The sequence below is a fragment of the Camelina sativa genome, chromosome 8, assembly GCF_000633955.1.
Source record: "Camelina sativa cultivar DH55 chromosome 8, Cs, whole genome shotgun sequence".
NCBI classification, from domain to species: Eukaryota; Viridiplantae; Streptophyta; class Magnoliopsida; order Brassicales; family Brassicaceae; genus Camelina; species Camelina sativa.
In genome coordinates, this window is record NC_025692.1 from 16345107 (window position 1) to 16361815 (window position 16709).

The 16709-nt window shown below is 36.4% G+C and overlaps 4 protein-coding genes across 8 annotated transcripts; 1 reads left to right on the forward strand and 3 right to left on the reverse strand.

Annotated features, from left to right (window-relative positions):
• Positions 3131-4420, reverse strand: LOC104707287 (glucuronoxylan 4-O-methyltransferase 2). Of its 2 annotated transcripts, none has more exons than XM_010423609.2 (2): positions 3849-4420; positions 3131-3753 (listed from the first exon to the last, which is right to left on the reverse strand). In XM_010423609.2, exons 1-2 carry the CDS (start codon positions 4213-4215, stop codon positions 3263-3265), a joined length of 858 nt encoding a protein of 285 aa, XP_010421911.1. In that variant the 5' UTR covers positions 4216-4420; the 3' UTR covers positions 3131-3262. The 2 variants fall into 2 exon arrangements, with proteins under 2 accessions (XP_010421911.1, XP_010421910.1); XM_010423608.2 differs by having other exon boundaries at positions 3131-3768.
• Positions 4507-8882, reverse strand: LOC104707288. Of its 4 annotated transcripts, none has more exons than XM_019228501.1 (11): positions 8097-8882; positions 7866-7904; positions 6586-6712; positions 6440-6501; positions 6298-6365; positions 6138-6187; positions 5983-6052; positions 5690-5813; positions 5076-5192; positions 4852-4969; positions 4507-4748 (listed from the first exon to the last, which is right to left on the reverse strand). In XM_019228501.1, exons 1-10 carry the CDS (start codon positions 8328-8330, stop codon positions 4877-4879), a joined length of 984 nt encoding a protein of 327 aa, XP_019084046.1. In that variant the 5' UTR covers positions 8331-8882; the 3' UTR covers positions 4507-4748; positions 4852-4876. The 4 variants fall into 4 exon arrangements, with proteins under 4 accessions (XP_019084046.1, XP_019084045.1, XP_010421913.1 ...); XM_019228500.1 differs by having other exon boundaries at positions 4507-4751; XM_010423611.2 differs by lacking the exon at positions 4507-4748 and having other exon boundaries at positions 4764-4969; positions 8097-8489; positions 8560-8881.
• Positions 9164-12459, reverse strand: LOC104707291 (probable serine/threonine-protein kinase At1g09600). The gene is made up of 7 exons (XM_010423617.1): positions 11434-12459; positions 11030-11314; positions 10631-10948; positions 10314-10541; positions 10127-10227; positions 9655-10030; positions 9164-9565 (listed from the first exon to the last, which is right to left on the reverse strand). Exons 1-7 carry the CDS (start codon positions 11920-11922, stop codon positions 9392-9394), a joined length of 1971 nt encoding a protein of 656 aa, XP_010421919.1. The 5' UTR covers positions 11923-12459; the 3' UTR covers positions 9164-9391.
• Positions 15986-16697, forward strand: LOC109125948 (11-beta-hydroxysteroid dehydrogenase-like 5). The gene is made up of 2 exons (XM_019228763.1): positions 15986-16303; positions 16533-16697. Exons 1-2 carry the CDS (start codon positions 16115-16117, stop codon positions 16695-16697), a joined length of 354 nt encoding a protein of 117 aa, XP_019084308.1. The 5' UTR covers positions 15986-16114.

Genomic DNA, 16709 nt, shown 5'->3' on the forward strand with positions numbered 1-16709 from the left:
ATTTCGAGGCGAATCTTGTCTCATATAATTTTCCATCTATATATACATTTTTTATGTACATTTTGGATTCTACCCTTTTATTTGTACTTATTTACAAAGTTAATCCCTAAAAAATTTCCAAAAATAGCATTACTTCAGATTTTGTTTCCTAAATATTTTACATACCATTCCAACTAAAAAAAAAATATAGCAGAATCAATATGGAAATAGAAACCATGATATATTTAACAACACCTTCTATTGTGTATTGAAGATATTATATCTATGAATCCTTTGCAAACAAAGAAAACAACAATTTGATTCCTATTTTGTTTTCCAAAACCAGTAAGCTTTGAATTTGATTCTTAACGTAAGAAGAACTTCGATTCATATTTATTTAAATATTATAATTAATATATATAAACTTAATTAAATTTTAAAATATTATGAATATGTAAAATTAAAAAAATTAAAATAGTATATAATATGGTTACATAGTAGATATGTTATAAAGAGGACATGTTGGAATTAATAAAATCCCCTATATAATAAAACGGAAGTACACAACATTGTTTTGCAGACTATATAATTTTAATAAGTTGGTTACAAATAAGTTATACATTAATGATAGATTAATTAGTTACAAATAGGTTATACATTAATGATAGATTAATGATAGAATATTCTAAAGAATCATATCATCTAACTTACCATATTAATTTCCTTTATTAAATTATTCATCGAATAAATTTTTTTGATATCTAACTTAACATATTAATTTGTTAACTATCATTATACTTCATCTTTTATTTTTATATATGAGTCTATTTTGTGAAACAAATAAATTATCATATTATTTCTTTATTTATTATTTTTTTTTGTGCAAAATTATCATATTATTTATAATAATTAAAAATAGTTTTATTTCCGGATATATCATAAGTTAAATTTTAAAAACAAATATAAATTCTTCAATCTATAAAATATTCAAGCTTTAGTAATATTATTCTTTAAATAGAAAATCAATTGAATTAAAAATTCTACTGAGTAACGGGTCAAAATTTGAATATTTAAATTCAAATTTACAAAATTATGGTTTATAATGACATTCAAGTCATGATGTAGAATATACATTGTTGAAATAACTTCACATATATAACCTAGTACAACATATTAAATTTTTATTTTAAAATATAAAATATACAAAATTTCGTAGAAAATAAAATTTAACCAGTATTATAGCACGAGTAATTATCTAAAATCATTAACAATATAAAACTTACAAAATAAGTGTCTTTTTTCACGCCATCATATTTAGCATATGATTTTATTGCATAATGTTTTATCCAAAAAAACTTTTAAAAACAATCACATAAATTATATTTTATATAAAAATTATAATATAAATAAAATGAATTTCAACCCATGCTCTAGCACGGGTCTTAATCTAGTATCATTAAATTAGTGTTAACATGGATTAAATCTTCATTTTATTATTTGTCAACACTATTAATATTAGAATATTTGACATATAAAAATTAAGTTGATTTTCCTAAGATTGTGTAAAATAATTAAATCATTAGGAACAATGTGACTTAATCATAGCGTATAAATGACTTATTATGTATTTAGATCCCTTATTTTTTGTTATAATAATTAAAAATCAAAATAGATTCTCAAAAATAAACAAAACAAACTAAATAGAGCAAACAAATGGTCATGAGGTATATTACGGGTTAAAAAATTAATATAAACATTTAGCCGCACAAACGGTCAGGAAATTTAGTTATCCCTCTATCTGGAAAGCATCCAATATTTAACAAACAAATACAATATAAAATATAAATAATAATAAAAATTATATACATGCGGTATACCGCGGATTAAAATCTAGTACAGTTTAATAATGCTTCATTTGGCGCTCGGGAATATCTTGGGTGCGAGGCTAAAATGCCACAAACTGATAAAAATTAATCTGGCATGCCAGTTTTTAATCTGAATGTCATAAAAATTGTGAGATTACAAAATTACCTTTAATGAAATTAAAGACGAATAGTACAACTAAAAGAGAATAATACAACTAGAACAACTGAGAGAAAAATTGACAACTGGTACAATAGAACAACTAAGACAATTGGTACAACTGAGATATAATATTATAACGAGTACAACTGATAATGAATACGACAATTAGTACAACTAGTACAAATGATATATACAACAGGTACAACTGATAAAGAATACGAAAACTAGTACAACTAATATATAAAATTACAACTAGTACAAATGATATATACAACGGGTACAACTGTCACTAAACCCACTTATAATTCTAAACCCTAGCGCCGTCGTCGCCGATTCTGCACCATCAACCTTCCATTACTTCTCTCCATCGCTTCTCTGCCGTCGACCCCAGATTTTAACCTCTCCACGGTTTCCTATGGCATTGTTTTACGTTTCCGATGGCAAAAAAACAACATGTAAGCCCGATCTTCATCGGATTTGAAACAAACACAGATACATCGGTTCCATTTGCGCAGATTCAACACAATCAACGACTAAGATCTCAAAAGTTTTCTTCACTCTTTTGTCTGATTCTAGATCCATCTCTTTCTCTCAATTTCGTCTGTTTTTTTTTTCTAGATCTGAAATTTTGTTTCACGTTAATAACGAAAGGATAGAATATTAGGTATAATGTTAGATGGGTTTTTGGTCTTTTCAATAAATTTTAATTAAAAGAACATAGAAAATAACTAAAAAATATTACTAGAATATGGCATAAAATGCATTCTAGCATTTTTCTCTCGAGAATATGGCATTCTGGACATTGTTCCTCGACAATATGGCATTTCTGGACATTGTTCCGAATATCTCCAACTGATATGTCAAACTTCTAATGGCACGAAACTGGCTTGAATACTTATTTTCATTCCTTTTTGTTCTTTATTTCCTAAACGCGCATTCATTAAGTTTTTTTTTTTTTTTTTTTTTTTTTTTGTAGCATTCATTATGTTGTTACGTAACTTTCTCAAAGAAGCATGTCATTCAGGATTTGCGTTGTTTGGTATAGAAGAACTTTTTGGTGTTGAGTATAAAGTAATTAGAATTATCAAGTGATATGGAGGATGCACAATATTATGCAAAACCTCAATAGAGAATGGACCAGTATATATATATATTTATCAATTTATATGGTATTGAATTATCTCATAGCTCATTTCATATCCTCGAATTCTCTCATTTCTTGTTAATGTTCTTTGCACTTTTCTCTCATCGGACAATATCAAAAGCGGCGACTGATATCCACCGGACAAAACGGTGTACCTACGCGAGCTCGATGGTTAGGGATGGTAAAATGCCTAAGCCTCCCTTGCTGCTCCTTCATGTACCCTCGACACAAGAAGGCCACTGAGAACTCGTCCTCCACCAGCCGGTTAACATCGTGAACGAAAACATCAGTCTCGTCGCTGTCATAACGGTTACGAGCCAACAAACCCGCCGTGTAAATAGCGCTCATCCTCCCCGGAGCTTCCTCGTGGTAACCCGTGGGAGCATCGACCATTATCACATCCCATTGCGTCTCATACACGTCAGCTGGAAACCCCTTCAGCGACAGAGCACATTTCGAATCTCGCGGATCAGACACGGCTTTGCAACCCTCTGTTCTCTCTAGCTCCATAAGCTTGTTCGAATCTTTCACTTTCGTGTCGTATACGACATGGTATGATTCCAAGTTAGGGAATTTCTTAGTCACTGTCTCGATCCAAGCTTTATCTTCCTCGAGGAACACTAGCAATGTAAGAAATAACTTTATAAAGAAACCAGAGATTTGATTAAACTTTAAAGATATGTTGTTATGAGAAGCTTACAAGTCCGTCCACCATGATTAAGAGATGCCCACATCAAGCTGTCGTGTCCTAAGCGAAAGACGAGGAAGTTACAAGGAGAATTCTTGTCCAAGACTCTCTTTGAGACTGAGATTTCATCAAACGTTTGTTGTGGTGTGATCTCCGTGGTGACGTAATGAACCAACGCATCCGATAGAGAAATGGGCAGTTTGGTGCATTGTTGTTTGGTTGATGGGCATTTAGGTTTCTGGTGATATTCCTCTCGTGTGTTCGAGTTTGAAGAGGAAGAGATGCTTTCTCTTTTTAAGAAGAGAATGAACAAGACCAAGACTGAGCAACAAATGAATATGAGCTTTGAGCTGATGAAAGATTGGGTTTTATTCCTCATCTCTCTCGGTGATAATGGGTTTCAAAGTATGGAGAGCTAGAGAGAGAGAGAGAGAGAGAGAGATGTGTTGACGATGGTGAAAAATGTGAAAGATAGAGAGCTATGTGGTTGAATTGATGTAACCTTAAAGAGAGAATGATTGGGGAAGTTGAGGATGACATGATGGCTACTAAGGTTGCTATTGAACCAGAAGTTTGGTGGGGATCTGTTGAATATTATTATTATGTTCTGTATAATGTGATTGGAAAGATGTGAAACGTAGTGGGGGGAAGGCTTGTGTTATCAAACTGATGCTTGAAAAACAAGAATTGGATGCCAAAACACAAGACAATACAGGTGTTTAGTCTAATTATATATACATCAAAAGTTTTTAAGTTACTTAAAATAAGAAAAGGGCCTCTTTGTGTAAAACTATGCATCCTGATCCTGCAAACTATGCATCCTGATCCGGCATTGTGTAAAGTCTAATTTACAAAACTTCTATCTAAAGATCCACGAACATGCCACTAATTTGAGTGACTTTGAGATACCACCTACTGATCATTAGATATTCAAAAGCTCGGAGTAATTGATGTACTTTCATGTAAAATAGTGTTCTCAGTATTTGTTAAAACATGTGGAGTCAAAAGCTTATACCTTGTGAATAGGTCAGACTAAACACTTATGCTGAAGAATAAGTCTTGAAGAGGTAAGCCAGAATCTTTTGGTAATCACCTAATTGGACACCAGTGTTTGGATCAACCAAGAATGGAACCTGTAAATTGTATTAAGCAACAACAGTTACAGCCGTTTCTTATAAGTTATTGGTAAGAGTGTAAGTAGATTCTTGTATAGACAGAGAGAGGTAAAAAAAAATAGACCTTATTTGATCCTGAAGCATTTACAAGTGATTTCATCCGTGTGGACCCTTCTCCAATGTTGTGTAATACGTAGGGGAGCTCCAGCTCACACAGTGCTTCACGCACCAACCGTGAATACTTGGAGGGGAAAAAAAATGAGGAATCAAAACCCTTGGTCACCAACGTTTTCTCCAGCATATGAAAGATGATATGAGCACTAAGACTGAATTATTACACCATAATAATATACTGCATAGACTTAAAATTCTTGATGAGAAGGTTTCTATATCATAGATAGGATTTAAGCTCTAAATTATGAAGAAATCCTATTTATTATATTTGAATCAAGGACTACATTCTATATTTGAATCAAGGACTACATTCTAGAACCCTTAGTATCTAGGAGATTTGTAGTAGAGACCTATTAACTTTCCCAAAGCCAAAAGGATCTCAAACAACCAACTGGTCAAAGACCCTTCATCTGTTTCCCACCTTACTGATTTATACAATTCTGGTGCCTATCGTATTAACAGGAAATATTGGCGAAAATCTATTAGAGCAATGTGCGGATCTAACGACCAATCATGAGAAGAGTCTTCTTGCATACAAGAAAGGAAAAGGCAAAAGCATAGTACCGGGTTGTTCTCGTAAGAGAAGAGCTCGAGCATTTTAGGTGGCAGATCTGTTGAAGCCTTTTCCCACAATGACATTCCTCTACCTGCCCGGAGAAGTGTTGGCATCCATCCAGTGAACAAGGTGCTGGAAAATTCTAAAGAACTCAGCTATACTATTAAAAGTTATAGTTACAGGAAAGAGAAACTAGCCTACATGAATACTCCAATTTATTCACGCTAAGATGGAGCTAGAGACTACAGAACACAAACCAGATAGTTTGACCCCAAGTATTGCAGATTTTGAAGATGCTCACCTTTCCAGAAGTCCTGTGGAAGGGTCTCTTCCATTTCCATATTGTTTAAATAGGTACTTCACGATGTCACCTAAAGTAGAAAGGAGATGAGAACCAATGTAAACATATCTAAAGAACACGAAAATAGGCTATTAATGTTGGAACTTGTGACTCACCACTCTCATACATTAAAGTTTCAGTATTCGGGTCGACGAGGAATGGAAACCTGCAAAATTTCATACAGAATTTTAACGAAACACCATTAGAAGGGAAAACAAAAACTGCTATGGAATGATGAAAACAAAACAAATTGACAGAACAAGAACGTAAAATTACATCTCTTTTCCGCCAGATCTTCTAACCAGTTCTCTGTGTCTCACAGATCCTTTAGGACAAGGATAAACCTGAACTAACAAAATATTATCAGGATAAACTTTGGTTTATTGCTTAATGAGCCATCTTTGGTTTCAGTTCTTACTTCTACAGAGAGGTCTAGCTCAGTCAAGGCTTCCCGCACCCTCCGACAAAAGGGACATGCCTCTATTATCCCAAAAAAAATCTCAAAAATGTAAAAATGGTTTTCCATTAATGCACTTTGTTATATTGAAATTAACAAGAACATACCAAATTCAAAAAGCTGCAAACGCAAAGGAGGATGAAAAGAAACAACATCTTGGTTATCTATGCCCTCAGATGATACTCGAGATCCCCATGGAAGTCTGGCAACAGATGCTAATGAAGAAGTTGCAACCTGTATTCATGCCAACCATAAGGAAAGAAGACAAAATACTCAGTGGTTTGTCGTGACATAATCAATGCTAAAATCTCAGCAAAACACAGTTCCTTATTTCCTTGTAACAAACCAGAAAAAACAGGACTCTCTTACCCCTCTGTAAGAAATTTCAGAAACCTACATCCTCCCTCACAAATTGATAAGATCATAACCGAACCAAACCAGAGAAGATGCTTAGTGGTTTCCTTAGTTTTAGGATATCAAGTCCACGATTCCATATTCCCATTTTATTAATCATGTTCCTTGTTTGTAGGGTTGGTTATCAATCTGTTTTGTTTCGTTTGTGTATTTAAAGACTTCAATGTCACATTAATGGAATAGACTTGAAATTTGACAAAACAGAGTTTATCTCTTTGGTTACTTGTTCATGTGTTAGACATAACACATCTCTTTGGCTTTGAAGAGGGACCATTCTATCAGTGGTATCAGAGCAGTTACTCTTGGCTTTGAAGAGGGACCATTCTATCAGTGGTATCAGAGCAGTTACTCTTGCTTTGAAGAGGGACCAAAATTAGCATTACTGCTAACATTTGGTATCAAAGCATTTCTATCCATCTTGTTGACGGCATTCTCCCAGAATCAACGTTCAACAAAACCCCTTCGAATTTCTATTTCACTATCCAAAAAAAAAAAAGAAAGAATCCATGGAGCTTTACAATGAGATCTATGGAGCCCCTATCTTCGATGTTTATGACGATGAAGAGAAAATTGCAGTAACTTGTTCTAAAGTCTTTGAGAACCAAAGTGTTCTTCTCCTTTGTTCTTGATAACATTGATTGTCCTAAATTGGGACCTATCATTTGGTATCAGAGCAGTTACTCTTGGCTTTGAAGAGGGACCATTCTATCACAAACCCTTCTGCTAAAGTCAAAGGGACCATGAAATGGTTTACAGTGCGTGATATTAATATAGTTCTTAGATCTAAAAAGGCTATAATAGTATCAGTAAACTGAAACCTAAACACTTGCACAACACCAAACTTAATCAGGCTCAAATGTCAGATCTAATTCATTGGTTTTGAGAGGCTACGGACTTAAAAACAGAAGTGTTGCAAAACATAAAACATTATTATTTGACTAAAAAAACTCCATAAATTAAAAACATGACTAACCTCCAGAGCATGATTCCGCTGTTGAGAAGGATCACCTCCCTAGAAACAAGAGCTGAGAAATATTAGATTGAACCAATCACTCTCAGTAAGCAATTTCGAGACATAACACTAACACCCAACAACCTAGAAAACAAACACACTTGAGACTTGCGATGACAACAAAACAGCAGAGAAAGTGTCAAGTCACTCACAAGAGCCAGATTAGAGTGAGTAAAAGAGAGAAAGACTCACAGAGAAAACTTTAAGCAATGGACATAGAAAAGACAAGAAGCTCGATGACTTGCTGCTCGTAGTCGACGCTTCATCCGTTTTCGCCTCTGATTTCACATAAAGTCTTCCCCTTTCACAAACCCATTTCCCGTTTCTTGAAATTCTCTTCGAGAATCGTTGAGAATGAAACGTGGATGATGGAAACGACGCAATCGGAAAACAGAGAGTGCTGTTAGCCACCGATGATGTTAGCATTGGATTACGCAGAAAACCTAATTCGATAGTGAAGAAAGGAGAACGATCGATTCACAGAGACACAAAAGTTTGGCGCTTAGTTTTGACTGGTAACAACAACACTGTCGACGACGACGACGACGACGACGATGACTCTTGGGGAAAATGTTAACCTTGGTTCTGAAATTTACATATTTACCCTCAGATATTATAAAAGTGCCTTGAACTTAAAGGGCAAACAAGTAAATACCACTTTCATCTTCTCTCTCACACAGAGTCACAGTCACAGAGCACATCGGTTTGTTTCACATACATACACTGTCGAACAAGGCGACGGCGACCCGAGAAATCGAGTTTCCTGGGAACAAGGGCAGTCATCTCAGGCACAAATTTGGGGTCACCTTGTTCTATTGAAGAAGAGATGCAGCTTTAGTGGTTAAAAAAAAACCTTTGATGGATTGGGGTTGCATCTCGTATGTATGTGTGAGAGGTGTTGCTTTTGGTTGATCACTTAGCAATTGAGGAATAAAGCAAGACGATTTATCAAAATTGGACCCAAGTGGCTCTTAAAAATTGAGTCTTTATTGTGTGTTTTTCTTGTCATGAGAATCTGATTTTTATAGGTCAATTGTTTAAAGCTATGGTGGTACAGTTTTGAATTAATGTATACCATAAGCTATATAGCTTACGTAGTTGGCTTGTTTGTATATGACAACAATGATGCACCATCTCTTTGCATTTTGACTGGACAAAGCTTCTATCTTCATATTAACTTGCACAACTAAACACGATTGCTAAATATGCACACTTGTTTGCATCCACAAACCACAAATAATGTGTGTGTGAGACAGAGAAAACAGGACTTGTCATGTACAAGGACCACACTACATATAGTAACAGATCATACTACCATAAGCATAGCTGTGGCATTGCCTTGCTAATATATCTGTAAGAGTATTGTCTATTGCAGCGCTGAATTGAATAGTAGAGCCGATGATTATCATGGTCGATCTTCGTTCTTCCAGTTCAGGTAATGCTCTTTTCTTGTTTTGGTGTTAGCAAAGTTGCATCCATGTCTTCTTCTACTTTGCACCTGTTCTGTTGTTATTTTTCTTTGTTGCTGATTTCTCAAGTCGTGATTTCCTTACAGCTTCTTGGATTTGCCTCTCATGGTCTTTCAGAATGTCCTCAATGTTTCCACCGGGAGGCATTAGTGGACCTGAACAGTGCATTCTGTTCTTCTTGCGTACGTATGTCTGAAACCACAGGTGAAAACATCTTAGGGTTCGTAATCTAATACTATAACCAATATGTTGAAACTATCATGTTCCAAGTGATTTGTTACCGTTGTGGGTTCTAAGGATACATCCTCTTTATGTGAAGGAGACAAGTATCTCCCAGCCATGGGCACGTTGCTAGATCGGGTAGCCTTCAGCTCAACAACGTTGTGCCTAGAGCTATCATTTTTACTCCATGTTGCTGCTATGTTTGGATGAATCATTGAATTGGTATGAGAAAAGCCTTTGTCTCTGTCGCCTCTTCCCATCTCTCCCCTCAAGCCGGTTCTACTGTCTTCCTGAGGATTATACCTCCGGTTGGTGATTGTATCTTTTGCCTGCCCTGAAGCAACGAACTCCGGTGTTGTAGCGGTACTCTTGAAGTCTCTCGAACCTCGTCTCACAGATTCAGGTCCACGACCCTTCACAGTTTCAGCCTTTTTCCTGAATTTATATAGAGAGTATGTTTAGGAATTCACATGAATCATTTTGTGGTTATCTAGTGCAAGAATACTTATTTAAGGAGCCTTTCTCACACACCTTCTTGCTTCTTCATCACGGACCTTTGCATCAAGTTCCTTGCTTGGAGGATACTTGGGCAAACTTGATACATCACAAGGGAGTGGTTCCGTTGTGAAGAACTAGAGAAAAAAAAAACGAAGAAAGAATTCAGTTTGCATTGAGGAGGCAAATGAAGAACTGCTAGATAAAGGAAATACAAAGCTACCTTGCTACTTAGTGTCGAAGAAGCTGTGCCCCGCATCTCTGGTTCCAAGGATAGAAGCTTGTCAACAAGAGCTAAAGCTGACGGTGGTAAATTCTTGAAAGTCTCTAGAAGGACACGCTTATAAGGTTGTTGTGGCTTGAAACTTGTGGCAAGTGGTAGCTTTGTCTTTTGCCAGTAATCATTGCATGGTGAACCACACAACTTGAAGATCTTATGCATTTGCTCCACCTAAGAGACATTGTCAAAGATATATTGCTTGAATCAATAAAGTATGCTGAATGGTCATGGATTCAAAGAACTGTACAGAGGTAATTTACCTCTGTTCTTCCCGGCATGATAGGTTTCCCTAAAAACAGTTCTGTAAGAATGCAACCAACACTCCACAGATCTATCCCGGGTCCATATTCTGTAGCTCCCAGTAGAAGCTCAGGGGCCCTGTACCACAAGGTTACTACACGGCTCGTTAAGGGTTGATCTTGTTCTGGATGATAGAAGTTCGCCAGACCTAAATCTCCAATCTTGAGAACTCCATCATTGTTTACCAAGAGATTTGAACCTTTAATGTCGCGGTGGAGGATTCCACGGCTGTGGCAGTGTTCAAGCCCACTAAGCAGTTGTTTCATGTAACATTTGATCTGCAAGAAGTAACAAGAAATAAGTTTTGTCTCCATGATTCTTTGGTTACCTTTTTGTTATAATCAAATCCTTGAACGTACTTGGGATTCAGTGAATTTTACACCGGGTCTAAGAGCGAGTCCCGAGAGGTCATGCTCCATGTACTCAAACACAAGGTACAAGCTACCAGAAAGTTTTGAGGTCACAAGACACTCAAGCTTCATAACGTTTGGATGGTCAAGTTTGCGCAAGATGTGGATTTCTCTGGCCATGAATCTCACGCTTTCCGGATCCATATTAACGAACCTGACCTTCTTCATGGCTACCATTTTACCAGTCTCAAGGTCCCGGGCTCTGTACACACTGCTGTAAGTCCCTTGTCCAATCTGCAAAAAGACAGTGTTCACATAATGATCAGCCCAAGGAGCCAACACAACAGAAACATACATATATCAATCAAGAAACTGCAAATTATATGGAAACAGAGAGAGAAAAGGGAACTAACTTTGTCCAGCTTCTCAAAAGACTCTGCACCTCGTGGAACCCAACCCTTGATGGCTTCACCTGCAACAGAGGTTAACCAAGAAGGCCATCCAGCTGCAATGAGCTCTGCCTCGGGGCTCTGTGGAACAACTGTGGAGATACTAAACGGTTGAAACATATTGAATCCTCCTCCTCCTCCTCCTCTTCCAATATCTGCAGTTGAAGATCTCCTGTGACACCTCGTAGGTCTCTCAACAATTACAGTTTTACCATCACTGTCGTCTACAGGAACAATCAATCCGCTGGCTCTACCGGATGGTTTATGCGCCAACCCTTCATTTTTGCGTCTACCAGAGCTTTCGTCCCCCGATTTAAGTGAAAACTCATCTTTGTTGGAAGTTACAGGTGCGGTCAACTGAACTGAGGACGTTTTGTCCCAATTCTCTTTAGGTTTCTCATATTGGTCATTAACTTCTTCTTCTGCAGTTCCTTTAGAGCAAATGCATCCCATAATACTTCAGGCTGATTCTTCACCTATCCGCATCAAGAACAAATATATCATGAATGGTCCCCAAGCCCCAAAATCCCAGGAACCTCAGGTTTTATCAAAATGAAGATGATCGATGATCAAAATGTTTAGTAGCCTAAATTATGCAATTGTACATCTCTTCAACCCACCAGAGATCTTTTGATCTTATATGATCCCAAATGAATGAGAAGGATCTTATACAAAACCTTTAAAGTATGTAAATTCAGAAAAGAAAATCACAGAAAAGAAGTCTTGTGAATCAAGAAACAAGAGAGATTGATGATGTTTTGGTTTATTTTTTTTCCGTTATCTCCACTGCAAGATGAACAAAACGTTGTTAATTTGTTTTCTTGCAGCAAACTGTTCGTCGATAACGGAAAATACGGGGAGAGAATGAGAGAGAGAGAGAGAGAAATAACGAACAGAGTGTTTGTTAATTCTGATTTGGAAATTTTTAGGAATGAGGAGAGAGATGGATTTGGTTTTTGTATCACCGGAAAATATGGAGAAGCCCTAGATTCTCTAGACAAAGACAACAACTCACAATATATATCTCTTTTTCTATTTTTGGATCTGTGTATTTTCGTTAGGAAACAGACTAACGAAATTTGCATGAAGTGATGAAAATTTGATCCCAACGGTTTAAAAAAAGAAAGACATGAAGTAGTTTGTGTTATGTTGTTGTTACGACAATGACCCACGTAGGATGTTTTCTGTCGGAGATCGTGGGTCCCACTTGTTCTATCTTTCCATATCTATCTAGAGAAGAAGAACATTATCCCAAAGACTCTTCTAATTAAAGTTCAAGTCTCCCACAAAGTATTTTTAGCTAGCATATGAAAAGCTCTGCATTGACCACGACGTCGTAGACTAAAATATTAGAAATTAAATAAATGCATGTTGCATAATGATAAGAGATTGCATAAAGATATCGATATCAACTAAATTTTATGTTTCTTTAACATTAAGGTAGTTGTTCTTTTTTAAACTTCAACTCGATAAACAAGTATGTATACGTGGTTAACTAATTTAAAAATGTAAAGATTATAAAATTCGTTGGGTCTTGAAGCTCATGCTTTATATTTTGTATACTGTATACATTTAGGCACAGCCTTGCCGCCTTAGGCGCGTCTCTCGTTTGCTTCATCTACAAAGATTTCAAGAGAACTATAAGCTATGATTTATATGATCAAGTTTCTTGTTGCACGAAAGATTAACTATGTAGCTCGTTTAAATGCTATACTTCTCCATTAACTATATATTAGCTAAGTTAACATCTTTTGTTTCTCCGAATAGGGAAAGGCAACTTGGCCAGGGTCCAAGTCCAAGTCCACGTCCAACACACGTCTTCACCTCCTATGCTGGAAGCCCATCAATCCACAAGATCGCTTAGTTAAAGACAAATTAGAATTGGCCGAGAACCATAGCAACCTCTAGTTAATCACTTTGGTTTTGGATATTGGTTTCTTGGTCTTGTAATTAACCAAACCACCCACTAAAATGAAAGTGACGTTCAAATGGAGGTGTGCATGTGCTATACGTACCAAGAACCAATATCAGAATCTATATTCCAAATGGAGATGTGCACGTTCCACGAACTTATTGAACCAGGATATAGAAAACATCCAAACCGGATTAAATCGGAACTGGAGCTTCACGGTTTTATCTTTATGTAAAAGTCTAGACAATATAATAAACTCAAAGACGTCAAATGAACAAGCACGTGGCTTTGTACCTCTATCTGCATGCAGCCATGTTGTTCACCATCCATCACTATGCGTCAAAATCCGCCCCACAAATTTAATTTCTCTCTTTTCTCATAATACANGGGGCTCTGTGGAACAACTGTGGAGATACTAAACGGTTGAAACATATTGAATCCTCCTCCTCCTCCTCCTCTTCCAATATCTGCAGTTGAAGATCTCCTGTGACACCTCGTAGGTCTCTCAACAATTACAGTTTTACCATCACTGTCGTCTACAGGAACAATCAATCCGCTGGCTCTACCGGATGGTTTATGCGCCAACCCTTCATTTTTGCGTCTACCAGAGCTTTCGTCCCCCGATTTAAGTGAAAACTCATCTTTGTTGGAAGTTACAGGTGCGGTCAACTGAACTGAGGACGTTTTGTCCCAATTCTCTTTAGGTTTCTCATATTGGTCATTAACTTCTTCTTCTGCAGTTCCTTTAGAGCAAATGCATCCCATAATACTTCAGGCTGATTCTTCACCTATCCGCATCAAGAACAAATATATCATGAATGGTCCCCAAGCCCCAAAATCCCAGGAACCTCAGGTTTTATCAAAATGAAGATGATCGATGATCAAAATGTTTAGTAGCCTAAATTATGCAATTGTACATCTCTTCAACCCACCAGAGATCTTTTGATCTTATATGATCCCAAATGAATGAGAAGGATCTTATACAAAACCTTTAAAGTATGTAAATTCAGAAAAGAAAATCACAGAAAAGAAGTCTTGTGAATCAAGAAACAAGAGAGATTGATGATGTTTTGGTTTATTTTTTTTCCGTTATCTCCACTGCAAGATGAACAAAACGTTGTTAATTTGTTTTCTTGCAGCAAACTGTTCGTCGATAACGGAAAATACGGGGAGAGAATGAGAGAGAGAGAGAGAGAAATAACGAACAGAGTGTTTGTTAATTCTGATTTGGAAATTTTTAGGAATGAGGAGAGAGATGGATTTGGTTTTTGTATCACCGGAAAATATGGAGAAGCCCTAGATTCTCTAGACAAAGACAACAACTCACAATATATATCTCTTTTTCTATTTTTGGATCTGTGTATTTTCGTTAGGAAACAGACTAACGAAATTTGCATGAAGTGATGAAAATTTGATCCCAACGGTTTAAAAAAAGAAAGACATGAAGTAGTTTGTGTTATGTTGTTGTTACGACAATGACCCACGTAGGATGTTTTCTGTCGGAGATCGTGGGTCCCACTTGTTCTATCTTTCCATATCTATCTAGAGAAGAAGAACATTATCCCAAAGACTCTTCTAATTAAAGTTCAAGTCTCCCACAAAGTATTTTTAGCTAGCATATGAAAAGCTCTGCATTGACCACGACGTCGTAGACTAAAATATTAGAAATTAAATAAATGCATGTTGCATAATGATAAGAGATTGCATAAAGATATCGATATCAACTAAATTTTATGTTTCTTTAACATTAAGGTAGTTGTTCTTTTTTAAACTTCAACTCGATAAACAAGTATGTATACGTGGTTAACTAATTTAAAAATGTAAAGATTATAAAATTCGTTGGGTCTTGAAGCTCATGCTTTATATTTTGTATACTGTATACATTTAGGCACAGCCTTGCCGCCTTAGGCGCGTCTCTCGTTTGCTTCATCTACAAAGATTTCAAGAGAACTATAAGCTATGATTTATATGATCAAGTTTCTTGTTGCACGAAAGATTAACTATGTAGCTCGTTTAAATGCTATACTTCTCCATTAACTATATATTAGCTAAGTTAACATCTTTTGTTTCTCCGAATAGGGAAAGGCAACTTGGCCAGGGTCCAAGTCCAAGTCCACGTCCAACACACGTCTTCACCTCCTATGCTGGAAGCCCATCAATCCACAAGATCGCTTAGTTAAAGACAAATTAGAATTGGCCGAGAACCATAGCAACCTCTAGTTAATCACTTTGGTTTTGGATATTGGTTTCTTGGTCTTGTAATTAACCAAACCACCCACTAAAATGAAAGTGACGTTCAAATGGAGGTGTGCATGTGCTATACGTACCAAGAACCAATATCAGAATCTATATTCCAAATGGAGATGTGCACGTTCCACGAACTTATTGAACCAGGATATAGAAAACATCCAAACCGGATTAAATCGGAACTGGAGCTTCACGGTTTTATCTTTATGTAAAAGTCTAGACAATATAATAAACTCAAAGACGTCAAATGAACAAGCACGTGGCTTTGTACCTCTATCTGCATGCAGCCATGTTGTTCACCATCCATCACTATGCGTCAAAATCCGCCCCACAAATTTAATTTCTCTCTTTTCTCATAATACAAAAAGCAAAACAAAACATTACCATTTTGCTCTTCCTCTTTATCTTTCTTCTTCGTTTCGATAGCCTGATCCTATACATCTCTTTGTTTTTGGAATAAAGACGAAAAAGAACAAAAAATTGAAAATGGTGGATCTATTGAACTCGGTGATGAACCTGGTGGCGCCTCCGGCGACGATGGTGGTGATGGCCTTCGCATGGCCATTACTGTCTTTCATTAGCTTCTCCGAACGGGTTTACAACTCTTATTTCGCCACTGAAAACATGGAAGATAAAGTCGTAGTCATCACCGGAGCTTCCTCCGCTATTGGAGAGGTACTTTTGCGTTTGCATTTCTGATATTACTTAATTTTGCATGGATGCTGAAGATCTTTTTTTCTATGAATATATTAATTATTTTCTTCTAATTATCAAACACAAATATTAAACCAAGATCTGCTTTCTTTAGTTAATGTAATCTTCATTACAATGATAGAAAAAGGTATTATGAGTTTCTTGATTTTTGCATGGATGCTAATGATCTTGGTAATGAGATGGAACGCAGCAAATAGCGTATGAATATGCAAAGAGAGGAGCGAATTTGGTGTTGGTGGCTAGGAGAGAGCAGAGACTAAGAGTTGTGAGCGATAAGGCCAAGCAAATTGGAGCCAACCACGTCATCATCATCGCTGCTGANGTTGGAAGTTACAGGTGCGGTCAACTGAACTGAGGACGTTTTGTC

Excerpts from the sequence above, each read along its gene's own strand:
- LOC104707291 (XM_010423617.1), bottom strand. The coding sequence starts at position 11,922 with ATGGGATGCATTTGCTCTAAAGGAACTGCAGAAGAAGAAGTTAATGAC. Across the intron at positions 11,315-11,433 it reads CTTTTGAGAAGCTGGACAAA|ATTGGACAAGGGACTTACAG; the intron begins GTTAGTTCCCTT and ends GTCTTTTTGCAG. Across the intron at positions 10,031-10,126 it reads CGTGATGAAGAAGCAAGAAG|GAAAAAGGCTGAAACTGTGA; the intron begins GTGTGTGAGAAA and ends ATATAAATTCAG.
- LOC104707288 (XM_019228501.1), bottom strand. The coding sequence starts at position 8,330 with ATGCTAACATCATCGGTGGCTAACAGCACTCTCTGTTTTCCGATTGCG. Across the intron at positions 7,905-8,096 it reads CATTGCTTAAAGTTTTCTCT|GGAGGTGATCCTTCTCAACA; the intron begins GTGAGTCTTTCT and ends TCTTGTTTCTAG. Across the intron at positions 6,188-6,297 it reads AGATCTGGCGGAAAAGAGAT|GTTTCCATTCCTCGTCGACC; the intron begins GTAATTTTACGT and ends GAAATTTTGCAG.
- LOC104707287 (XM_010423608.2), bottom strand. The coding sequence starts at position 4,215 with ATGAGGAATAAAACCCAATCTTTCATCAGCTCAAAGCTCATATTCATT. Across the intron at positions 3,769-3,848 it reads TAATCATGGTGGACGGACTT|TGTTCCTCGAGGAAGATAAA; the intron begins GTAAGCTTCTCA and ends TTACATTGCTAG.